Below are 25,422 nucleotides of genomic sequence, written 5' to 3' on the forward strand. Positions count from 1 at the left end.
CCGGGAAGTGGCCTGGCCCTGCAGTGGGTGCCCGTGTCCCGGGAAGTGGCCAGGCCCTGCAGTGGGTGCCCGTGCCCGTGTCCCGGGAAGTGGCCCGGCCCTGCAGTGGCTCCCATGCCCCCGTGTCCCAGGAAGTGGCCTGGCCCTGCAGTGGCTCCCGTGCCCCCATGTCCCAGGAAGTGGCCTGGCCCTGCAGTGGCTCCAGTGCCCGTGTCCCCGTGTCCCAGGAAGTGGCCCGGCCCTGCAGTGGGTGCCCGTATCCCCGGAAGTGGCCTGGCCCTACAGTGGGTGCCCGTGTCCCGGGAAGTGGCCGGGCCCTGTAGTGGCTCCCGTGTCCCCGTGTCCCAGGAAGTGGCCCGGCCCTGCAGTGGGTGCCCGTATCCCGGGAAGTGGCCTGGCCCTACAGTGGGTGCCCGTGTCCCGGGAAGTGGCCTGGCCCTGCAGTGGCTCCCATGCCCGTGTCCCAGGAAGTGGCCTGGCCCTGCAGTGGCTCCCATGCCCGTGTCCCGGGAAGTGGCCTGGCCCTGCAGTGGCTCCCATGCCCGTGTCCCCGTGTCCCGGGAAGTGGCCGGGCCCTGCAGTGGCTCCCGTGCCCCCGTGTCCCGGGAAGTGGCCGGGCCCTGCAGTGGCTCCTGTGCCTGTGTCCCCGTGTCCCGGGAAGTGGCCCGGCCCTACAGTGGGTGCCCGTGTCCCAGGAAGTGGCCAGGCCCTGCAGTGGCTCCCGTGCCCGTGTCCCGGGAAGTGGCCGGGCCCTGCAGTGGCTCCTGTGCCCGTGTTCCCGTGTCCCGGGAAGTGGCCGGGCCCTGCAGTGGCTCCCATGCCCGTGTCCCAGGAAGTGGCCGGGCCCTGCAGTGGCTCCCGTGCCCGTGTCCCAGGAAGTGGCCGGGCCCTGCAGTGGCTCCTGTGCCTGTGTCCCCGTGTCCCGGGAAGTGGCCCGGCCCTACAGTGGGTGCCCGTGTTCCGGGAAGTGGCCGGGCCCTGCAGTGGCTCCCATGCCCGTGTCCCAGGAAGTGGCCGGGCCCTGCAGTGGCTCCCGTGCCCGTGTCCCCGTGTCCCGGGAAGTGGCCGGGCCCGGCACACACCCGCGCCGCTCACCTGCAGCTTGCTTTTCCTCTGCAGGAGGCTGTTATGCAGCAGGTCTCGGTCCCGCACTGAGCTGGCTGCCTCCTCCAGGAGGGCCGCCACCCTGTCGGGGTCACAGACGCCGCCCAGCAGCTCCTTCTTCAGCTGCAGCATGGTCAGCTGCTCTTTCAGGCGAGAGCTTTCCGCCAGGGCCGCCTGCGGGAGGAAGGCCCGCGTCAGCCACGGAGCCCGACGCACCTGGGGAGCCCCGGCTCCGGCTGCCGCTGCCCGGAAGCAGCGCCTGCGGCTGGGAACCAGAGACTGCGTGGGGAGGGTGGGTGGGGCTCCCTGTCACCCCCTCATCGTAGACCGCAGTGCCACCGCCTTCGCTCACCTGGCCACACAGCCCCAGCTGCCCCCAGAACCAACAGCAGAATCCCACACCTAAGCCAGCTCGGTGCCCTGCTCGGTTACTCCCCATCACCAACAGACACAGGACGTTGTGGATACTTTGAAGGGGGGACGTGGGGGAGCAAGAGCAGAGGGAATTCAGGAGGGCTTCCCAGAGGAGGGGACTCCACAGCAGACTCCTGACGTGTGGGAGCTTGCTAGGCAGAGAGGGCACGGAGTCTCAGGAGCCACCTCGCGTGACGGCAGCTGCCTCCATGCTCCCTGACCCTGCACAGCCCAGGCCTCCACCTCCTCCAGGAAGCCTTCCCTCACCCCGTTTCCAGCCCCACAGCCCCGACAGCCTTGCCAAGTGTCGGGCTCCGCTGACTCGTGGCTGTTTGGGGGGCAGCAGCTCTGTTTCTCCACTTGAGGGTCTGGGGTCCTGGAGGCCAGAGGTCTGTCTTAGCTGGCCCAGGTTCTTCCATTCAAACCTGCTAATTCTTCTGAAAAACCCACTTCAGCAGAGGACTGGCTGTGTGTGTGTTGGGGGGAGGTCCCGGGGGGCAGGGCCAGTACACAGCCTGGGGTCACACCAGGCTCCCCCCTGCTACCCAAGAGCTGAGGATGGCCTTTGCCACTACGAACAAACAGCGTGACATCTCCTGTGCCCTTGGGGCCCTCCGGGCACGGCACCGCGTGCACGGTGCCATGAGGTCTGGGGACCCACCTCAGGACAGTGGCCGAGAGGCTGCCCGCAGCCGCCAGCCGCCCTCGGCCTCCCCAGTGAGCCCCTGTGGGACCCTGGTTACCTCGATCTGGGGCAGGAAGGTGTGGATGGAGGGCGGGTCCGGCAGGCTGGCCGTGACGTCCAGGAGCCGCTGCGCCAGGGCTTTCCACAGCTGCAGATCCTGCAGGGGGCGCTGGAGCCGCTGCCACAGCTGGGCACCCGCCGCGCTGCGCAGCCTGGCACTCTTCCCCTTCAGGCTACAGGGACCCAGGATGGAGACGGCGGGGTGGGGCTCAGTCCCGGGCGGGGGCCTCTGCCCGCCCTCCGGGTGGGGGCCCAGCCCCGAGTCCCGCCCGCCCTCGGCCTCCTGAGCACCTGTGAAAGTCCTGGATGGCGGCGACCACGGCGTCTGAGAGCGGCTGCAGGTCGTGGGCAGAGCCCAGGAGCTCCTTCAGCTGGGCCTGCAGCCGCTCCACGCGGGGCTCCTCCGAGGCCAGGGCTGCACGCGTGGCCTGCGGCAGGTGACATGGGGGAGGGAGAGGCTCATCAACAGGAGGGGAGGGTGTGCAGGGGTAGGGGGCGGGTTCGGCTGGCAGGGATGGGCCAAGCTGGCAGAAAACTGTCACCAAGAGCAGGGACCGGGACCCCAAGCCTGGAGCCTGGGTCCCCTCTCCCGCCTCTGACTCCGTGACCTGGAGCTTGGCCTTGCCCGTAGCTGGCTTCACCCTCTACCACCCCCACCCACAGCACTGTGATGGGGAGTCCCGGCCCTAACGATTCATGCAGGGACACAGACCCTGTGGCAGGGGCCCAAGGCTTCCTGGGAAGGTAGAGCTCCGTATCCCTGCTTACACCCAGGGAGCAGGGCCCCAGGGGAGCCTGGGGGGCCACAGAGCCCAGAACCCAGACCTGACCCCCAGAGCCCCGAAACCGAGCTGTGCCGCCACGCTGTCTGCACCATGCTGCTGCCTGGGAGATTCGTGCCAGGACCACCCCCAGGCTGCTTCACTTCCCTGCAGCCAGACCCTCCGACACAGCGCCTCCCGAGGTCCTGGCACCTTAGGAGGTCAACCATGACTGGCAGGATGCCCCGCCCACCTCACTGGGCTCGTTATCAACCATTTTTAAGATTTATTTTATTTATTTATTTGGAAGGCGGAGTTAGAGAGAGAGGGAGAGACAGAGAAACAGAAAGAGAGAGGAGATCTTCATCTGCTGTTTCACTCCCCAAATGACTGCAAGAGCCAGGCCCAAGCCAGGAGCCAGGAGCTTCTTCCAGGTCTCCCAAGTGGGTGCAGGGGCCCAAGCACTTGGGTCATCTGCCACTGCCTTCCCAGGCACATTAGCAGGGGGCTAAATCAGAAGTGGAACAGCTGGGACTTGGAACAGGCACCCATACAGGATGCTGGCACCGCAGGGGGAGGTTTAACCCTCTGCACCTCAGCGCCAGCCTCCACGGTCAATGGCTCAAGCTCAAGGCACAAAGCCCCGAGAGGGGAACTTTGGGCAGTGGCTGGGGCAATGGGGGCCACCATGGAGGCAGCAGGACAGAGTCTGCCTGGCCAGTCCTGTCCTCCGTCAAAGTCACTGCGATGGATGTTCCATTAGGCAGCAACGTCACGACCTCTGCAAAGACAGGTGGTGCACGTGAGCCGGCGGTGGGCAACCCACCCGTGAAGACGGCCCACCCGGTGGTGCCCGGGGGGGCTTCACCCCTCACCGTCCCATGGAACACACGGTAGCACGACTTCCCGGCACGTGCTAGTCTAAGCTCCTGTTCTGGTCTCTGTGTCATTACTCCCTCTGCACACATTACCAAGGCTAAAGTAATTCTCAGGGAGCAGGGAGAGGACCCAAGCCTCGAAGCCAGGCAGCCTGGGCCCAAAGCGACGGCCCTCAGCCGCGGCACCACACCACCTCCTGTGGCCGGGAGGGCGGCGATGCTCAGAGCAGCGAGGACTTTGCAGGAAGGGGGTCCCGCAGGGTGATCTGAATGCGAATCCTCGTTTCCACCCACAGATCAACGTTTGCAACAAGATGAGGAGAGAGAGGGAAAGGAGACCCATGGCCACAGAGTGGAGGAGAGAGCTGGGCGGGACTTTCAGAGACATCTTCGTAAATGGAATGGTGAGACCGAGTTAACAACAAATAAAGATGGAGGACAAGAGAGGGTTGTGGCTCCTTATTTTGAAACCCTTGGGGCAGATGTTTGGCGCAGTGGCTAAGGTGCTGCTTGGGAGGCCGGTGCTGTGGCACAGCAGGTAAAGGCTCTGCCTGTGATGCCAGCATCCCACAAGGGCACTGGTTTGAGACCCGGCTGTTCTACTTCCGATCCAGCTCCCTCCCCAGGAAAGCAACAGAGGACAGTCCAAGTGCTTGGGCCCCTGCATCCATGTGCGAGACCTAGAAGCTCCTGGCTTCAGCCTGGCTCAGCCCTAGCTGTTGCAGCCATCTGGAGAATGAACCCGTGGATAGAAGATTCTCTCTCTCTCTCTCTGTAACTCTGACTTTCAAATAAATAAATAAATATTATTTTAAAAAAGAGAAGGGTGCTTCTTGCAATGCCCTTGCTCCACACTGCAGTGCCTGGGTTCAAGTCCCAGCTCCACTCCTGATCCCAGCTTCCAGCTAATGCACACCCTGGAGGCAACACATGATGGGTCCCTGCCACCCACGTCGGGGACCCAGACTGAGTTCGTGGCTCCTGGCTTCAGCCTGGTTTGCATTTGGGGAATGAGCCAGCAGGTGGGAGATATCTCCCTCCCCCTCCCTCCCTCCATCTATCTTGCGCTCTCTCTCTCTTTATAAAGAAATTAAAATAGATATGTAAACAAATATAAAAGCTCTCTGTACCTACAAGGGCAGCCCCTGCAGTGCACATGGGGTGGTGGCTGTCCCAGTGGCTGTCCCCTCCCCTCGGGAACCGGCACCCTGTGCGTGGCCTCCCCAGCCCTGTGGTGTGTGGGACTCGACGTCCTGACACCCAGAGCTTCCCCGCTGAGCTGGCAGTCTGGCTGTACACGGAGGAATCCCACGCCTCACCCACCACGGGGCAAGGGAATGGCTTCGAGGTCCAGACTCGGCTGCCCGTTCCCCCTCCGGTCTTACTTCCTCACCGACTCACCGTGTGACCCTGGGGGTACTGGAAAATCATCTCCCCCCACCTCAACGTCTTCATCCAGAAAATGGGGATAAACACCCAACTTGTCTGTGACCCCATCCAGAAACAGCCACAGTGCAGGGGGCCAGAGCGAGCGAGCTCAGGGCTGCGAGACGGCAGCCTGGATCGCCCTGCGGCTTACCGAGCAGCGTCGCCAGTGCGCCAGCAGCTCGTCCTCGGTCCCTGCCTTCGCTGCGGGCTCCAGGCCCTCCTGGGCCAGCCCGTGAAGGCGCTTCCGGAACTCTGCCAGCTCGGTCTCCAGCTGCCGGACCCGCAGCTCGCAGGCCCCCTCGGCCTGGAGCAGGCCCCGCAGCCGCGCCTCCTCCTCCTCCCAGAGCAGCCGCAGCTTCTCCAGAACCTTCCGCATGTCGTCCAGCTCGCCGGCCACCTTCTCCGCTCCCAGGGGAGAGGTGTTCCGGATGACGCCCGCCGACTGCTCTTGCAGCCTCTGCAGAGAGTCCTCTCCCCTGGGGAAGTCTTTGGCGATGTCCTGGGGTGGGGAGAGGCAGGGGTGAGGGGGAAGGGATGGACAGGAGAGGAAAAGCAAGCGTTCACCGCACGGCCCACAGTGGACCTGGCTGTCCCGATCCCAGCCACAGCCAGAGGGCCCCTCTGCGGGGTGCGCCTGCAGCAGAGACAGGCGTCCGTCCTCAGTCTCCCCCAGCCTTCTGATCAGGTGAAGGAGGAAGACCCCGTCGGATGAGTCTCCACCCTTGGGTTTGGCTGATCCTTGCTAAATCTCAGGCTCAGAGCCTCTGACTGGCCATGGGCTGGCACCACACAGAGCCTGTTGCTGCCCTGTGGTTTCTCTGCACGGTCACCTCCTATGAACGAGCATTGGTTTTGCCATTTTCAAAAGTCACATGGGTTTACTTTCTAAATAGAAGTTCACCTGTGGGGCTAACACTGTGGCGTAGCAGGTAAAGCCACTGCCAGCAATCCATATGGACGTCGGTTCAAGTCCCAGCTGCTACACTTCCCATCCAGCTCTCTGCTATGGCCTGGGAAAGCAGTAGAAGATGGCCCAAGTGCTTGGGCCCCTGCACCTGCCTGGGAGACCTGGAAGAAGCTCCTGGCTTCAGATCAGCGCAGCTCCAGCCATTGCGGACAACTAGGGAGTGAACCAGTGGATGGAAGACCTCTCTCTCTGTCTTTCTTCTCTGTGTGTGTGTGTAACTCTGAGTTTCAAATAAATAAATAAATCTTTTTTAAAAAAAGTTCACCCGTGTTTTTTAAAGTGAGCCAACGCAAATCCACATATTAAACACACAGGTGCTGTCCAGAGGATCGTCCGCTTCTCCCTGGACAGAGGGACCTGAGGCTCACTCAGGCCACACAGCACGTGGGAGGGGCCAGGGCAGACCCAGCTCCTCCGGCTGCAGCCCTGGTGCCCCTATGGGTCATAATTCCTGTCGTGGAGCTGCCCTGTGCTCGGCAGGATGGGCAGCAGCACTGGCACCCCCACTCCAGGCTGGGAGTCCCCACCCCCCGCTGTGACCAACAAAGCCACCTCCCGCTCAGGAGCCCTGGTCTGGACCACGCTGCTGTGGCCCTGCGCTCCTCCGCGGTTCCTCTCACGGGCGCCCCGTGCACTGTGGGTGTGCACATCTCCAGGGCCCCCAGTGCCGTCCTATTAAACCACGGTATCATTCAGCCCTCCGTCCAGGAGCACCCCCCTCGGTGGGCCCTGGGGCCCCTCTAGGGGAGGCCCGGCTGGGGTTACCTGCAGTGCCGAGAGGCGGTGCGCGGGGCTCAGCTTGCGGTTCCGCCCCAGGCAGCTGTGCGCCTTCTCCACCACCGCCTGCAGCCACAGCTGGAACTCGTCCACATTCGCCTGGTACTGCTCGTGCTCCTGGGCCACCTGTGCCAGCAGGTGCACCCGTTCCTGCAGGACGGGGAGAGCCACCAGCCATGAGGGCCCCTGGCCCAGGCTGCCCCTGGGCTTCGAGGCCAGGAAACCCACAGCCTGAGTGGGTATGGTGGGCGTCGGGGAGGGGGCTTCCAGCCCTCAGAGTGCTTGGGACAGAGATCCAGATGCTGGGCTGCAGCTGGAGGCACTGGCTCGGAGGCCGAAGCGTGAGGACACCGGGCCCGTCAGCCACACAGCTCAGGTCCTGGGAAGGCCACTCGGGGAGGCACAGTGATAGCATCGCTGCACAACACCACCCGCCCACCGCGGTGCGGGCCCTGCTCAGTGAACCTGACCTCCATGGCCTCACTGACCGCCCCATCAGCCGGCACTGTCATCACCCAGGCTGACAGGTGAGGACACAGGGAGGTGACGCGACTCGCCCACGGCCCCCGGCTGGGAAAGCGCCGAGACTCAGAGCCAGGAGGCAAGGGTGCCCACGGCACTTCTGTGCCGTCACGGAGTCTGCAGGAGGTGCGAGCAGACACTGGCTGCCCCCTGCCCACTCAGGGACGGTCACCACATGGGCTGGCAGCAGCTCCGGGATGGATCTTCAGGAAGTCCACGGAGAAGGCACATTACGACAAATGCATGGATTCCAAAAAGCTTTGCATCGAAGTAAACCTATCTTTTAATGCCACTTCCGGCGTATTTCTCAGCCAGTCCTACTGAAGGTCTAATCACAACATGATGTCTTGGGGGCGGCTGGAATTTGGGGAGACAAGGGTATCCCCGCTGTGTAAGACCCACTGTGCTTGAGACCCTGCTTTTTAAAACACCCTGAGCATGGTGCTCACTCCATGCAGCCCCCTGCGGCCCCTGACCTCCCCTAGGCTCAAGTCCAAGCGGCACAAACCCTGGTGACCGAGGCCAGGTCTGCCTGATGTCACTCTGTGGTCCAGTAGTCAAGACCCTGGCTATGGCCGGCGCCGCGGCTCACTAGGCTAATCCTCCGCCTTGAGGCGCCGGCACACCGGGTTCTAGTCCCGGTCGGGGCGCCGGATTCTGTCCCGGTTGCTCCTCTTCCAGACCAGCTCTCTGCTGTGGCCAGGGAGTGCAGTGGAAGATGGCCCAGGTGCTTGGGCCCTGCACCCCATGGGAGACCAGGAGAAGCACCTGGCTCCTGCCTTCGGATCAGCGCGGCGCGCCGGCCGCAGCGGCCATTGGAGGGTGAACCAACGGCAAAAGGAAGACCCTTCTTTCTTGTCTCTCTCTCTCACTGTCCACCCTGCCTGTCAAAAATAAATAAATGAATAAAAATTAAAAAAATTTTTAAAAAAAGTTTTAAAAAGACCCTGGCTTAGGAGGCCATTTCCTGGGGCTTGAACCCTGGCCCCACCTTGGGCACAGCGTGAACCCTCTGGGCACGGGCCTCCCTGTCTGTGTGGGATCCACCACACCAGCCTCGCTGGTGCCTCCTTCCCATGGGGTAGTTTGCCGCCATCAAAGCCCTCCCAGGGTGTGTGGACACGTAGTCCCGCGTGAAGTCGACCCTTGGGACACCTGCATCCCACATCCGAGTGATTCCAGCGTCTGCCACTCCGCTCTGAGCCAGCTTCCCGCTGATGTCAACTCTGGGGGACAGCAAATGACGGCTCGAGTGCTAGGACCCATCCTGCACTGAGTTCCTGGCTGCTGGCTTCAGCCTGGCCCAGCCCTGGCTGTTGGAGGCATTTGAGGAAAGAACCAGTGGAAGGAAGATTGATCGATCAATCGATCGCTCTCTCTCTCTCTCCACTTTTCAAATAAAATGAAAATAAACAAAAGTAAACCCTCCCGAGCCTCCCTCAGCCCCAGGAAGGGCTCGCCCAGGAAGCACACAGAGAGGAAGAACAAGTGGGCACGGAGCGGCTGCCGACCGAGCCAGGAAGGCGCGCGTCCCACCCACCCCCACCGCCAAGCGCGGCTCTGCAGGGCTGAACAGCCAGGTGCTGGCACCAGCCAAGGCCAGAGTAAATAAAGGCCCCAGCGACAAGGAGCAGGCACGCGTGAGGACCCAGGGCCAGGCGGGCAGGCAGCCAGCCACAGCGTGTGCCAGGCGCGGCTGTCTCAGAGCCGCGGTGCAGGGCGGCAGGATGACGATGGGGGTGCTCCACCTCCTCATCAGACCAAACAATTAAGCCGTCAGCGATGACAAAACCCAACCTGGCTCGCTGGCCTGGGTTCCTGCCTCTGCCCAGAGCCGCGTGGGCAGCGAGGTCCAGGCCGAGGTGTGGGACAAGCACACATCTGTGATGGATGGAACGGGAGCATCCGATTCAAAGCACACAAGCTATGACCTCTGGGGGACCGCCACCCTGTCTCTGCAGCAGCCCCTACCCCCACCCCCACCCCCACCACGGTTTCACTGACCTGGGGTCAACCACAGCCTCAAAACACCAAACTGAAATTCCAGAAATAAACAACACACGACTTCTAAATCCACACCGTTCAGAGTAAGGGACGGACTACTGCAGCCCCTGCTGCTTCTCCCCGGGATGTGAGCCAACCCCGGGCAGCGTAGCCGCGTCCTGTGAGCTGCCCACCGGCTGTCACTTTGCAGCCATCTTGGTGACCGGCCAGGCTGTGGCTGCACTGCCGGGCTTGTGTCCTGGTAACCTGTGCGGTGCAGGAGCAGGGAGAGGCCCCCAGAAGCTACGGGCGCTTCCTTTCTGTGTGCAGGTGGCCATTTATCTGAGGCGTGTGTGCAGAGGAAGCGCACGGCGCGGCCGGGGCTCGGTGTAACCATGGTTCCGAGGGGCTGCTTCAGGGAGAATGGTGCTGTCGCCCACCTCCACGCTTGGCCTGCTGTCCCCTGGAAGCACCTCCCTCTGGGGCGGCCCTCCCCACCACACGGGGGGCTTTGCCAATGAACAAGCTGGACATCTGTAGGTGCAGACGGCACCCCGCTAGCTTGTATGTGGATCGCGGGACACGGCTCTCCTTGGTGAGAGGGAGTACAGCATCGACACACGCGACCCCCAGGGTCGTCCCCCAACGGGGTCTTCGCCCTGTCCCTGAGGCGGATCGTCCTTGAGAAAGTCTTTGGTGCAAGCCGAGGGGCTCACCAAGGCTGCAGGGCAGTGGGCAGGAGGCAGCTGTGCCATGTGGCTCCTGGGGAGCTCTGGACACATGGTGCTCCCCTCCCCGCCGGGAAGGGCCCGCGCATGCCCTTCTCCCCGGAGCTGGCAGCTGGGGTGGCCCCAGAGGCCGATATCTGGGTGGGGAAGTGAAAGTCCGTGGGGGGGGCGGAGTGACTTTTCATCTTCTCAAGGTCATGGGGTCCCCTGGGACCTCCTGGCTCCAGACACACACACACACGAACACGAACACACACATATATACTCACACACACACACACAAACACACATACAATGAACACATACATACACACATACGAATACACCCACATATATACTCTCACACATACACACACATGAACACACATATACTCTCACACATGAACACACACACATGAAGGCACACACATATATATATATATTCACACACAGACACACACACCAGCCACGTCCCATCTCCGTGCCTCTGCACCCTGGACTAGGGGCTCCCTGTTTAGCACAGGCACCTGTTGCCTACAGAGCCAGGACCAGCAGGCTATGAGGCTCCGCCCCATCCAGGCCGACTGTTGAACCTGCCCCGCAGGGCCGCAGCAGGACTGCGTGGTGGTATCTGCATGAGACCCATCCCCGTCCTGACCACCCCTCTGGCCCCTGTGCAGCTGCCCCGGGAACCTCCTGTCACTCCCCTCTGGGGCCCCGGGGCTGGCTGGGGGGTGGAGCTCTCTTCATTCAATAAATAGCTCTCAGCACCTGCTGCGCCTGGCCCTGTTGTGCTATTTATTCCCACTGCTACTGAGAGCAGAGAGCATCCTCTATCGGGAGCGTGCTGCTGGATCTCAGAGAGCTCCGGTAGCTCATTCAGCCCCGACAACCTGGTTACAGGTCGGGGAGCTGCCCCGAGGCCACGTGGCTGGGCAGCCCTGGCGCCTGGCCCCAACCCAGGTCCCTTCCCACGCAGTCAGCAGCCGGAGTCCTGCTCCTGCTGGATTCCCTGCCTCTGTTTCTTCCGGAACACGATCTCCCCTAACTTAGCAATGTGAGGGACCCCGCGGACCACCACCAGCAGCACCACAGTGGGCTACGCGACCTGAACACCTGCCCTTGCAGCCAGCCAGGAGTGCTGGGAAAATGCACACCCAGTGCCCCCGAGGTGAGGGCTCACCCAGAGACCACGAGCACAGGCGTCATGGGCACCGGGCCATCAAACTCACACGAGAGCCTGACGTCAGCTATTGGAGGCCTGGGAGGAATGCTGGTCTGGCACAGGGCTTTGGTCCCGGAGGAAGCGGAGACCACTGAAAAGGGGAGGACCTTCGAGTGCCCCCACTCCACGCCCCTAAAGGGCAAAGCAGAAAACAGTCTTTCCAGAGACAAGGAAGCTTGTGTGTTGGCCTGGGCTTCGGCAAACAAACCGGCCGACTTCCAGAACACGCAGCCGGGGGCCAAATGCATCCCTTCAGTGTGGGGTTCACGTTCAGGGCCCTAGCTCAACTCAGGGACTCCCAAATGTGTACGCTGACCCAGAGGGCAACTTCGCAGGGGAGCCAGGCAGGAGCTCATGCAAAGCCACGGGCAGGCCAAGACCCAGCCACGGGGTTCTGCGAGATGAGTTCACAGCTCAAAATTACGACGCCCAGGGCTGGCGTTGTGGCAAACGAGTTAAGCCACTGTCTGAGACACTGGCATCCCATGTCAGCGCCAGTTCAGGTCCTGGCTGCTCCACTTCTGATCCCGCACCCCGCTAATGCTAAGGGGGCCCTGCCACCCGGATGAAGTTCCTGGCTCCTGGCTGCGGCCTGGCCCAGACATTTGGGGGCTGAACTGGCAGATGGAAACTCTCTCCCTGTCTCTCTGCACTCTGCCTTTCAAATAAATAAAATAGATCTTGGCTTAAAAAGTGGCAAAGCCCCTAAGGAACTGTCCACCAAGTCAGGAGACACAACACACGACAGCATCAGACCTTGGGACGTCAGCCGCTGGGACCCCCTGAGACGGCAACACACAAGCCTGGGGTGACTGTGAAAGCACCCTCTGTCTGGGAGGAACGCACAGCCCGCCAGAGAGGACACGGCCCTAAAGAACAGCAGGTGAACACAGACTCTACTGATTTCACCAAACACCTCAATGAACCGTTTAAAAATCAAGGCAGGAATGAGGTGGAAGAACGCACAGAACTGGCAGAGGGGCCAGGGGGTGGGCGAGAGAGCAGAGGAAGAGAGGGGGAGGGGGAACAAGGAGGGAGGAGAGGAAGGGAGCAGCACAGAGCCTCCGCCCGTTGGCCAGTGTGCGCAGATTCAGCACCCTGTGTGCAGGACACCGCACACACCGGACGTATGGACGGCAGATGTCGCCGGGACGGGTGGGTGGGTGGTGGTGGCAGGGTGACTGGGTGGGTACATGGGAGACTGGAGGATGAGCAATCAGGTGGCAGGGAGATGAGCAGGTGGATGATAGAGAGGGGGATGCGTGGGTAAGGAGGGGGTGGCTCAGTGAGTGAGCAGACAGATGGGGAGCGAGTGATTACGTGGCCGAGCAGGAGACTGGTTAGGCTGGTGGGGAGGCAGACGGAAGGGAGCACAGAGGGACGGGGCAGGGTGGACGGAGGTGGTTGGGTGGGTGAGGAGACGGGCGGGCAGTGAATGGGAGTTTGATAGTTTAGTGGGACATGGACGGGTGAGCAGTGGGCGGACGGGAGGAGGAGGAGAGTGGGTGAGGAGATGGACGAAGGAGCGTGGACAGGTGGGAGGCGAGAACCCCCAAGCCTCACCTGGGCCTTGGCCTTCACAGCGTCGTATTCAGCCTGCATCCTCTTCTGGGCCCCCTCGTCCACGCTGGGGTCCCCGATCCTGTTGAAGAGGGAGGCCGCCTCCTCCAGCAGCCGCTCCAGGAGCACGGCCTGGTGGTCCACGTTTTGCAGCAGCACCTGGGCGTGGCTCAGCTGCCACTGCTTCTCCTGCAGCCCGAGCTGCAGCTCCACGGGCGGCTCCAGCGTGACCGTCATCTTCTGGAACCAGCGGTAGAACTCATCCTGGGCCAGCAGGTACTCACTCCAGTGCAGCCACACCCACTCGATGCGGCTGTGGGCAGAGACCACGGGGCCGTGAGGGACCTGGCCGGGAGCCACGCGTCTGCCGCCCCCCAGCGTGGATGGGACATGATGACGTCACGTCTGCCTTGGAGTCGCCTGGGCAGCTGGGGAGCACTAGATTCTGGGCCTCACTACATCCAACAGGGTCGGACCCTCCTTGCTACAGGTGAACTCCCTGGTGAGGCTCAGATTCCAGACGCCCCTGAGAACCGCCCGCCTGGGTGATGAGCTGGCGAGCCCTTAGCCGCCAACACCCAAACGCTGGCCCTGAACTCCCACTACTGCTGCACGGATACCCCCAGTCACTTCTCTGTGGCGTTGCAACTCTGAACACAGTGACACCTGGCCCTTAGCACATGCATGGAGGAGCCTGCTTGCAGAGGACAACAGCATCTGTGGGCTTGGTGCCCCCAGTGGAGAAAGGGAGATGGGAGCCTGCATGTGGGTTCCAGGGGTGCTGTGACCTTGCAGTGCAACTGTGCCCTTGAACCCGCCTCGGTTTCCCCGCCTGTAACGGAACACAGCAATGGCCCTATTTCCCCAGCCAGCGTCAAGCCACTTTGCAAGGGTGTCAGGTGGGAAGGTCTGGGAAGCACAAAGTTCTGTGCAAACCCATCCTCGTCTCATGCACGGCCTTGCCACACAGAGAAGCCACAGCAAAGGCAGCTCGGGGCTCCTGAGGGCCCGGCGGGTGCCTCACCCCGACGTCTACCATCCCCATCTTCCTCACGGCCTCCAGGGGGCGCTGGATTACTCCCCTGGCTTCAGGTGCGGGACTCATGGCCTCCAGGGAAGTAACCAGCAAGGCAAGTCAATGGCAGGTCTGAGTCTCTGCTCCCTACCCTGCCCCCAACCCTAGCCCAGCTCCCTGGTGTGTGCAGAGAAGCCAGGCTGCGGTGCTCACGGCACACAGCTGTCCGGCTATTCTCGACTGGTCTATTAAGCACTGTTGGCAAACACGCTGGGCTCCCAGTGTCCCAATCCTCATTAAGCGTGATGATAATGAGAGGCAGCAGGGCTGGCCTGAGTCCCAAGGGAACACCCTGCCCCCAGGGATCCCAGGACTGCCGCGGTGTCCCTTGGGTCAAGGCCCCTGGCCAGCACGGTGGTGGGCAAGGAGGGCCCTGGCCAGGTCCCCCGCCCCGGCCCCTTACCTGTGACAGTGAGTCATATAGGTGACCGTCTCCTCCCACTGGGCCTTGATGTCCCTCAGCTGGGCCAGGACCTCAGGCTTCTGGTCTTCATGGCAGCAGGCCAGCAAGGCTTCTGCCGCACCCAGCACCAGGTCCACCTTCACGCGCCCCTCGGGCTCCAGCCGGCAGATTTTCTGTGGTGGGCACGAAGTGAGGCACAAGGCAAAATGCAGACGGGCCTGGCCTGGTGAGGACGGTGGCCTCAAACAGGGAGCTGGGACTGTGAGGCCGCAGGTGCTGGGCTCAGGATGCAGCCCCTGCACCCGGTCTGTGACCTTGGACAACCTGCTGATGGCTCAGAGGGCAGGGGGCAGGAGGCAGGAGGCGCGGGCGTGGGCGCAGGACTGCCCACTGCTGTTCAAGGAGAGTGAGTGCCCTCACTCCCTGCCATGCCCCTTTCCTGCTGAGAACTCAGACAAGTCCCCGCTCTGCTCGGACTCGGTTTTCCCACCTGCAGAATGGGGGCCTTCCTTAGGAGCACACACGGCTCAGATACTTTTTCAGGGATGGGGAAACGCGTGTGAAACCCCCATCACCGTGCGTGCAGCCACAAGGCTCCCCCCAGGGCCACGCCCCCAGCCCTGCACCTGCTCCCACAGGTGACCAAGAGGCAGGGGGCGGCCGTGTCTCCTGCAGGGTGACTCAAGGACACCCCGTGGCCTCGCCAGGCTCCCCCGAACCTCACGGAGGTCTGAGATGCTCCCTCCAACTGTCCCGTCCCAGCTCCCCCTGCCTATCCCTGCGTCCACTTAGCTCATCTCTGCTGGCTTCTCCCCTTCCTCCCTCTTCTCTCTCAGGGCGGGGGCCTCCCCTAATAAACGTATTGACCAACTAATCCCAGTCAAGGTCAGCCTTTGCCGTTCCTGGTTGTTGGTGGCGGCAGCCAAAGCGTGGTCTCTGCAGTGGAAAACGACCAGATCCCAATCCCAGGACCACCTCGCCCACCTGCATGACCTCCGTCACGGGACTTAAGGCCGAAGCAATGAGGAGAGAGTGACTGCTCTCTGCCCAGGGGGACAGCGAGCACTAGTGATGCGGGGAGTCCCTGCAGGCTGCCCGGCCACGCTGCGTGCTCATTGGCTCAGATTCGTGTTTGTATTATCTTCTACTTCCCTTCGGATCTGCACTCACACGGTTGCCTGGAGCTCAGGCCTAAGCCCCCAGCCTGTCTCCTTGGGGGCAGGCGGTCAGCCTTCTCAGACCAATGTCCGGTGGTCTCAGACCCTTCCTTGTGGAGGGGTAGGGGAGAGGCTCCTGCCTGCCACGGGCCGCTCTGCTGACAGCCACGTGGGTCTGGATCACTCGAGGACTCTGGGTCTCCTGTCCTCACCTGGAGGCAGCGGTCACCACACCTGCTTGGTCTACCACACTGGGTTGTGATACGCATTTAGAAATATCGCTAACGGGGGCCGGTGCTGTGGTGCAGCAGGTGAAGCCATCAGCATCCGGCATCGCCGGGAACCTGCCAGGGATGCAGACTCCCGGACAACACCTGGACCTGATCAGAACCTGCATTTAAGCACACACACACACACACACACACCCCGGAGATCTGCACACAGAGCAGAGGTTGAGAAACATGCGGCTCGTCTACCCCTTCCATCTAACAGGTGGGAACACGGAGGAGCGGGAGGCACGGGGGAGGATCGCACAGCCACCGGGGCCACACCCCTGCGTACCTCTGTCTCCCGCAGCCGAGCCTCCAGGGCAGCGCGGGGCCCCTGGGTGTTGTCATTGATGTGCAGCCGCTCGTGCACCGCCTTCATCCACTCCTGGGCGTCCAGCACGCTCCTGTGGAAGTCCTCCAGGCTCATGGCACCTGCAGGGGCTGCGCAAGCACCACACGAGGTCAGGCACACAGGCAGGGGTGCAGGGGCTGCAGGGCACACACAGCTGGGATGGGCCTGCCCCCTGCGCCCCGCCAGCACCCCTCCTGGAGCTCCCAGATGGGCAACACAGCCAGAGGCAAGTGAGACAGGAGGACAGATCTGGCCGCCCTCGCCACGGAGCTGGGGGTGCGGGTCCTGGCAGAGATTCCCCTGGGCCGCTCAGGCCACCCCGCTGCCCTGTTCCCTCGGCTTGAGGCCTGGGGCGCTGCTTGCCCACTACCTGAGGCTGGCGGCCCCAGGAGATGATCTCAGATTCACGGTCTGAGACTCGGGACCTGCGATGATTCCTGATGTGAACCAACCAAGGAGGCCTCAACCTAAGGAACACAGCTTTTGGCGTGGGCCAAGCCGGCAACAGCCTGGGCCCCTCCCGAGATCACCCTCTGGGGCACGGATAGTCGTGTCAGCTGGTGGGCTGTCCACTTCTCCACCAACTGGGGTCCATGGCACACGTTGCTAATTGTTGTATTTGAATGCTGAGTGGCCCTATTGGCCTACATGTTAAAGATCTGATTCCGGTGCTGCAGTATAGCGGGTAAAGCTGCCGTCTGTGGTGCCAGCCTCCCCTATGGGTGCCAGTTTGAGAGCCAGCTGCTCCACTTCTATCCAGCTCCCTGCTGATGTGCCTGGGAAAGCAACAGAAGATGGCCCAGGTCCTTGGGCCCCTGCATCCACATGAGAGACCCAGAAGAAGCTCCTAGCTTCTGCCTTCAGACCAGCCCAGCTCTGGCTATTGCAACCATTTTGGGAGTGAATCAGCAGATGGAAGATCTCTCTCTTAAACTCTGCCTTTCAGGTAAATAAATAAATGAAAGGAAGGAAGGAAGGAAGGAAGGAAGGAAGGAAGGAAGGAAGGAAGGAAGGAAGGAAGGAAGGAAGGAAGGAAGGGGTCTGATTCCTAGGTAGCATTATTGGGAGGTGAGGAAACTTCTAGAAGGTGGGCCAAGTGGGAGGTCCTATGGTCATGAGGGCATGTCCTCAGAAAGGAGCTCTCCAAGAGGGTTGTTGTGAAAGCCTGGGTTTGGGCCCAGCCCCCTCTCTGCCCTGGTTTGCCACATGAGCCTCTGCCCCCGGGGCTGGCCCCAGCCTGCATCATGGCTGCTTGGGCATCCAAAGCCGTGCACTGCATCACCCTGCCTGCCCCTCCCAGCTGGTCCAGCTCGGCTATTTCCTTCCGGAGACAGCGCTGGCTGATCCACCAGGGTCTCCCACCCAGCCACCCACCGACAGCCACCAGCCCACGTCCCAGGACTCAAGCAACTGACCCAAGCGTGAGGCGAAACCAGCTACAGCTCCTGCCCAGCAAGACCGTCCCCTCTGAGAAACGGCCCACCCCTCGCCTTCCCCGGGCTGGGCCGCAAAGGCTCAGGTTTTGTCACGTGACTGAGTTAAAATCCCATTAAGCCCAGGTGAAGTTCTTCGTGCTGCTGCCCGAGCCGTCGGCTTAACGGCCACCATGGAAGCTATTTATAGCTGCGCCGGCTGTGCGGGCACGGTCTGGTCTCTCTGCCGGGCTCCTGCAAGGCCTCGCACAGTGAACCCAACGTAGTGGACGCAGCCCAGACGGGGACAACCCCAAACTCCCCCCAGCATTATTTAAAATGCAAATCCACAGAGAACAAGAAAGAGCCCGAGTGCCCAGTGCTGCTAGGTGATGACGGCACTCTCGCGGTTTGGATTTGTACAGCCAACAAAACCTAAGCTTGGGGCAGGCGTTGTGGCACAGTGGGTTAGAGTGAAACACAGGACTCCCGGCATCCAGCCCTGGCTGCTCCACTTCCAATTCAGCTCCCTGCTAATGCGCCCCGAAAGGCAGTGGATGATGGCCCAAGTTTTTGAGCCCTGCCACCCATATAGGAGACCAGGATGGAGCTTCAGGTTCCTGGCTTCAGCCTGACCCAGCCCCAGCCATTGTGGCCATTTGGGGAATGAACCAGCACACAGAAGATCTCTCTCTGTCACTCTGCCTTTCAAATAAATAAGCAAATAAATATTTTTTAAAAATAATCTTAAAAACGAATGCACCAAAGGAGCATTCTGAGAAAATATTAATGCCAGAAAGTGAGACAAAATGACATGCTTAGTAGTGACAACTCCACAACTAAGGTCAGCGGCACAGGCAACAAAAAGCCAGGCTTCTGGTTGGGAAAAAGGCCGGGGAAGCTTGCCACAAGGGGGAGGGGCCACGTGACTGACCCAGAGCCAGGGCTGTGGGCAGAAGGGACTTGGCCCCACGCACACCCCATGTGACCCTCAGGCCTTGGAGGTCACGTGGTTAAGGATGATGTTGGGGGCAGGGGGTGCAGGGAAACTGGTGGGATGCTTTTTCCCACTTTCACTTTCTCTTAAGAACATGTCCAGAATTTTCCAGAAAGGGCCTCTTAACACTGGGACTCTTAACATCTCTTAACATTGGCTGCACTGTGTGTGGGCCCCTTCATCTCAGCCGCGGGTGCATTGTTTTGCAAGCTTGTGTGGGGAGGCTGGGCACGCAGCCCGGCTCCCCGGGGGGGGGGGGGCGACATGGAGCAGGTGGCTCTTGTGCCCTTTCACAGCTGCCCTCCTCCCTAACCAAAGGTGTGGTCTGCAGCCACGCCCTGGTTTTGCATCCTCTCTGAAAAGCAGGAGAGCACGCGCAGGCGTTCGAACTGCGACTTGCCTGCCTTCCAGAAGTCCGGCTTTTATTTAATAAAGCAAGAAGTGGGGGTGGGGGGCAGAAGGGAGTCTCGGATGATGGGCAGCGACCGCAGGGGCGGCCAACGGGGCACGGCAGCCAGCGGAGCGGAGCAGAGCAGGCTCACAGAGGGCCGCGGGAGGCTGGGGCCGAGTCCGGAGTCCCGGGCCTCTCGGCCTGCTCCGCTGCACCTCACGGAGACACAGGAATCGAGCCCAGGCCCTGAGCAGCCGGCGCCGCGGCCACAGCAGCAGAGCAGCAGATACTGCTGGGGCAGGGACGTGGCTAAGAGGCTCTGGGGACGTCCGTATCCCGAACCGGAGCGCCTGGGTTTGAGTCCCCGCTCTGCCCCCGATTCCGGCTTCCTGCTCATGTGCACCCTGGGACGCAGCAGTGAGCACAAGCGGTTGGGTCCCTGCCACCCATGGGAGAGGCCTTAACTGGGTTCTCAGCTCCTGGCTCTGTCCCAGACCTGGCTGTTGGGAGCAGCTGAAGAATGAACAAGCAGGTGGGGATGGGGGTGCTCACTGGGTGTTTCTCTGGGTGTCTGATGATGAGGATGATGAGGATAATAACAATAACAATATACAGCAGGCAGGCACCATCCCTGATCCAGACAGCTCTCAGGAGGAGGGATGAGCCGCACACGGACCTGTGAGTGGCTGCAGGCAGGTGCGCTGCGAGCCAGGATAGAGGGGAGGGGCAACTTTCTCTCGGAACCCCCTTCTCAGAACAAAGGCTTGAAATGCAGAGAATTCAAGGAAACCGATCATTAAGACCCAGCTATGGAATCCTAAAACTCACACACACATTTCATTAACACATTAAATCCCAAGCTCTACCAATGGGCCTCCCGAGCACTGCAATTCTGAGTGGGAGATGTGCTTAAGGGCATTTCAGGGTATCTATCAACTGCACGCACCCTGAAACAGGGGTGACGACGTTCCAGGCACTCTGGAGACTGGAAGGGACTCTGCTTGCCCACGTCTCATGGCTAACTGCAGACAACTCTCTCAGCTGGAAGTGAGAGGCAACGAAGATGAAGCCAGTTGGCTACCCAAGTTCATGGGCCCCCAACTCCTCTCTGTGGGCCTCTGTCAGTCCACGGTCCCCAAGGAAGGGTCGTGCTAGCAGCCAGTGGATGCAGGAGCCTGCTCCCTTACAGAGCTGGCAGTTAGAAAGGGGCCCAGAAAACCCAAGCACGGTTGACATAAACACCAGGAAATCAGCCCCCTTAAGTGTCCCCCACCAGAAGCTTACAGGGATCTCCTGGCCTGGTCCCTTCTAGAATCAGAGACATGGAGGAGGACAGACTGACATGGCCAGGTGAGCGGGGGCTGGCACATCCCCCCATGAATGAAGCAGCTGGGTCCCCAGGAACTCAAATCACCTCCCCCTCACCACCCCTCGAGGCGGCAGCCTGGGAAATGGTGGAAGAAGCTGGGGTGGGGGCAGGGGCCAGATCAAAGCCTCAGGAGCCACATCCAGGATGTTGGACTTGACCCTGAGGGCAGTGGGGAGCTGGCAAGGGTCCAGGCAGGTCCCTGGGGCCCGGGCGGGTGGAGAGGGAGCAGTGGAGGCAGCACAGGGAACAGCAGTGGCCCCGGCCAAGGACAGGTAGGGCTGCACGACCAGCACGGCCGCACGTGTCTGGGGAGCCTGAATTCTCAGCTTTGGGTGAGTTAAGTGCAAAGAGCGTTTTACACAAAATGGAACTAAGGGTTTCCAAACCAAAGCAAGCGGCTCCAGGTAGCATCCCCGGGGCGGGGGGTGACAGAGGCAGGACACAGGGCCCTGGGTGTGTTCTGGAGCCGCGCCTGCTGGGTCAGGGGCGGGCTGGCCCTGGTCTGCTGGATGGGATGGCCAGGAAGGAAGCAGCCTTCGGTGTCAGCACCAAAACCCTTGTGGGAATTTAACTGCCATTGTTACCAGCAAGGAGGGGTGGGCCTCCGAGGTGTGACTAAGTCAGGAGCCCATGAAGGCTGAAGCCAGCATCCATGGAGGGTGTGGGCTATAGTCACAGAGCGGGATCCTGAACAGAGATGGGGCCGCCACCTTTCCCTCTTCTTGGACGTGTTCTTCACCAACACCTGACGCCCCCCACTGCGTTACGATGCTGCAGAAGACCCTCGCCAGACGCCGGCACCATTGCTCTTGGACCTCCCAGCTCCAGAACTCTGAGCCATAAATCTAGATTCCTTATAAATTCCCCAGGCTCAGGTGGGTTACAGTGGCCAGCAACAGACATGGAAGAGAAGCAATGGATGGACAGGTGGCAGAGGTGACCAGGGAGCAGACTGTGTCCTGAAGATGGAAACTGGGTCCGAAGCCCCAGGCCGGGGAGACTGACAGTTCACGGGGCAAGACTGTGTGCAGGTGCACTGTGGGAGAGCACAGGAAGCTTCCAGAACCTGAGATCTGAAAAAGGAGACCATCATCAGAGGCCAGGGAAGGCTCAGGGTGAAGCAAGAAAACTCCAAGTCACAGGAAGTGTGTGACCGACGGGAGGATGCTGCACCAGGTGACGCAGGCTTGGAATAAAAGATCAGCCCGGGAAGGGAAGGGTGCCAACATTTACATGAGAACGACAGGCCGCACAGTGTTGGCTGTTTGCCTAAAAATCGCCCCAAGGGGACGTAACCCCCGGTATCCTCAGTCCAAGGTAGGTTCCCCCAGGAAGCAGCTGAGGTCAAACCAGGGGACCCCCTCTCGGGCCGAGCTCTGCCACCAATTATCTGGGCTTGGCAGAGCTTCCTCTGGGCCACCCCGGGGACAGCCGCGGCATCTTCCTCTCAGGGCTGGCCCAGAGGACACCTGCTCAAGGTGCCCAGTGGGCAGGAGCTGCCCTCGCCTTCCCCCACCCCAGGGAGGACGCAGAGGCTGCAGCAGCACGCCCAGGACACAGCCGCTCCAGGCAGCACTCAGACGCGAGCCCTGTTCTGTGGGATTCCGGAGCCTTTGCTTGTCTCACCAGTACTCACTGCCTCCGCTACGAAGCCCAGGTGCAGCTGCCTCGGTGGCAAACTGCAGTACCGCCCCCGGGACCCGCACGGCAGAGTCAACCCATCCTGCATCCAGACAGGAGCCAGGGGAGCCGAGAAGCCACCAGGAGACAAAAGGGGTCTCGGAGATCAACCGCTGGGCTAGAAAGGCCAAGGGAGCAGATGCTGTCCCCAGACCCGGGCTGCGGGCTGCTCGGCAGCAGGAATTGGATACCCGAGCACCACAGGAGACCCCACACAGAGCAGAGAGCTGTCCAGAAACCTCCAAGCTTCTCCTTGTCCCGGCCACGTGGACTCACCTCTGGCCCAGCCTAGGGGAGCCTGCAGGGCCGGCCCTCCTGTGAGCTAAGCGGAGCAGGGGACCGGCAGGAAAGGGGGTGGGGCCCTCGGCAGGCTGTCCACTTGGGGACTGCAGGGGACGCCAGCTCCCTCTGCCCTGACCTCAGGCCCAACAGCAACTGGACGAGCTGCAATTTGGTCCCCAGGGGCCCAGGCTTGCAGCAAGCACAGGACACTGGCATGGGCATAATCGCTGGTCCTGACCGCCTGCCAGGTCACGGCTGCGGATGGCCAACTGGGGCCAGAGCCCCATCTCCTGGGGGGTTGGCTTTCTTCTCCCTCCCCTCCCTGGGTCCCACGAAGCTGGAGGAGGCCCCCACTTGTCTTGCTGGTGAGGCGCTGACACCACACAGGGTCCAGGCTGGGGCAGCACCTGCCTCCCCCTCTACCGCGTCCTGGGAGTGTGCTGCCTGCTGTTCAGTGACCCGGATGCACAGAGGTTCCTGCTCAGGACCTAACCGAGACCCAGTAGAGAACACCCCTGAAACAGGACACCAGGCCTCCCGAGCTGGGAAAGGGGCAGAGTCAGGCGCGCACAGTGGCTGTCACGTGACTGGTACAATCACCCCCGTTCTACAAAGATGGAAAATCAGCGGACCCGGGGTGGGGGTGGGGGTGACAGTAACAGCAAAAGCCAACACTTGCCCGGCATTCTGTGTGCACCTAATTCTTTAGACAACTGACTCACTCCTCCTACAAAAACCCAGGGAGACCCTGTTATCCCACTTCCTAGCTGAGAAAACGGAGGGTCAGCACACTAGCAGCAATGTTCCCAGAGTCCCAGGGGTGCTAGGTAGCGCAGTCAGAACTTCAGTGAGCACGGCACAAGTCCAAAGCCCTTGCTCCTCAACCCCACAACACTACCCCGCGTCCACAGCTCTGCCTGGACCCCTGAGAGCTGCCCACCCTGTGCAGGGAGCCTGGGGCAGCCTCCCTCTCTGGGTCGTCACCAGTGAGCATCCAAGTCCCAGGAAGGGAACTCCAGGGCGTAGATCTGGGCCTGGGCTCAAGAATCCAGGCTTGGGACAACACAGTCCCCAGCTGCCAGGCGTCTTAGTCATCCTGTCCAGTCCACCCCAGCCGCCCACTGGCACTTTGTCCGGGAACCCAGAAGGCCCAAGTAAACCTCAGCTCCCAGGGCAGGCCCTCGCAGCTCGGCCGCTGTCCCCAGGGGCCACCCACCAAGGCTGAGCCAGAGCCAGGCAGGGCGTGCCCCATGCGGTGACTCACCGGGCCCTCCCTGAGTCACTCCGCACTCATTCCCACCCTCCCACTCTCCTCCCCCGGGGTCCCCACATAGATGGAATTTCAAGGACTGAGCCGCAGCTGGTTTTAATCCCAAGCCTGATTCCAAGGGGATTCTGGGACCGCCCTCTTCTGTCTGCTCAGCACTGACAATGCTGCAGAGACCTCGGCCCGCGCACGGAGGGGTCGGCCCTCAGCCACTCTATCGCACTCTGCGGCACCTGCGGGAGGTGACCCTGGGAGCCAAGTGTGGCAAAGGGCCAGCGGGAGCCCTCCCCAGCACGGAGCGGCCATCGGACCAGGCACCTGCCATTGTCTCATTCAACCTTGCAGCGGCCCTCCCAGGGGCTGAACCTAGAGTGAGAGACGACTCCTGGGTTTGTCCCATCTTCAGACGTAACCAAACACAGACAGGCGAGGAGACCGCATGGAAAACACCAGCCACCCTCCGTCTCCCAGATCCACAGCTTCCAGTCCTCAGAATCAACCAACTGTGGGTTGGAAATATTTGGGGAGAAAACTGCGTCTGTACCAGAACAGGCCCAGCCTTTCTGGCTTGACTTCACTCCCTGAACAACAGTTTCGCGACTCCTCATGGAGCACCTACACTGTGTTAGGGACTAGGCGGAATCTGCAAAGCCTGCAGTGCACGGGACGATTGAACGGGTCCTGTGTGGATCCTACACCACTTTCTCTAAGTGATTTGACCTGGGGACTTTGCTGTCAGCTGGGAGGCCATGGCCCCCAGGTCCCGAGGGACAATGGTCAGTGGTTATGGAAACACCATTTGGTAAGGGGCTGCGAGGGCCACTTCACACTTACAGCCACAAGGCGGGCAGGGGCCAGCGACTGTTCTCAAGACAAGTGCTCTGAGCGGGACTGGGAGGCAGCCCCTCCCCCCACCCACAGAGGTAGGGGGCTCTGGCCCACCTGCTGCCCAGGGGCACTGCCCAGGGGGCAGTCTTTCCAAGCTCTCCACCAGGAGGCAAGTCTGTAGGCTGCCCAGAGGAACACCTGGGAAATGCCGGCCTGGCACCCGCAGCCACACCGCGGAGGCTGAGAGGGGAGAGGCAGGAGGGCAGAGGCCTGGGTGTCAGGGCGTCCCAGGCTCGCTGAGACGTGGCGCGTCTCGGGCCACGGGCTGGCCTCTGGTCTGGGAAACAGCATTCTCAAAGCCAGGGTCGGCTTTCTATGGCAAGCGTCCTGACCTGCGTGAGTCGGAAGTCAGCGCCTGGCTCCGATGCAAGGGGGTTTGTCAGGGGAGGGGGAAGCAGAACCCAGTGCACGACTCCACAGTGCCCCCTCAAGGCCGAGGATGCACGCTTCTGGAGGCCTTCACACACCACACACGTGCACACCATACACACACCACACACCACACATGCACACTCCACACACACGTGCACACCATACACACATCACATACCACACACACCACACACACACGTGCACACCATACACACACCACATACCACACATGCACACACCACACACGTGCACACCATACACACACCACATACCACACACACACACACACCCCCCACACTTCCACACAAACTCTAGGGACAATGGACCCCATCAGTGGTGCTGACCCTTGAGCCAGCCTCAGAACCCCCTGGAGGGTTTGATAACTGGGCCCCACCCTGGGTTCTAAGTGGGGGGAGGGGTGTTGGCACTGGGGCTGA

General features: G+C 61.5%; 1 protein-coding gene across 3 annotated transcripts in view; it reads right to left on the reverse strand.

Annotated features, from left to right (window-relative positions):
- The window catches only part of SYNE3 (spectrin repeat containing nuclear envelope family member 3), an 83,600-nt gene that overhangs the window by 29,837 nt on the left and 28,341 nt on the right, over positions 1-25,422 (reverse strand). For all 3 annotated transcript variants that reach the window (XM_089322477.1, XM_070065593.2, XM_070065589.2), the window contains exons 2-9: positions 16,268-16,416; positions 14,550-14,722; positions 13,075-13,384; positions 7,063-7,224; positions 5,482-5,829; positions 2,555-2,691; positions 2,262-2,436; positions 1,096-1,278 (exon numbers count right to left, since the gene is read on the reverse strand). In XM_089322477.1, the coding sequence (XP_089178603.1) occupies positions 1,096-1,278; positions 2,262-2,436; positions 2,555-2,691; positions 5,482-5,829; positions 7,063-7,224; positions 13,075-13,384; positions 14,550-14,722; positions 16,268-16,416 (1,637 nt within the window). The remainder of the gene's footprint in view (positions 1-1,095; positions 1,279-2,261; positions 2,437-2,554; positions 2,692-5,481; positions 5,830-7,062; positions 7,225-13,074; positions 13,385-14,549; positions 14,723-16,267; positions 16,417-25,422) is intronic.

Source organism: Oryctolagus cuniculus, chromosome 20 (assembly GCF_051225735.1).
Source record: "Oryctolagus cuniculus isolate XC-2025 breed Fujian yellow rabbit chromosome 20, ASM5122573v1, whole genome shotgun sequence".
In the NCBI taxonomy this organism is placed as follows: domain Eukaryota; kingdom Metazoa; phylum Chordata; class Mammalia; order Lagomorpha; family Leporidae; genus Oryctolagus; species Oryctolagus cuniculus.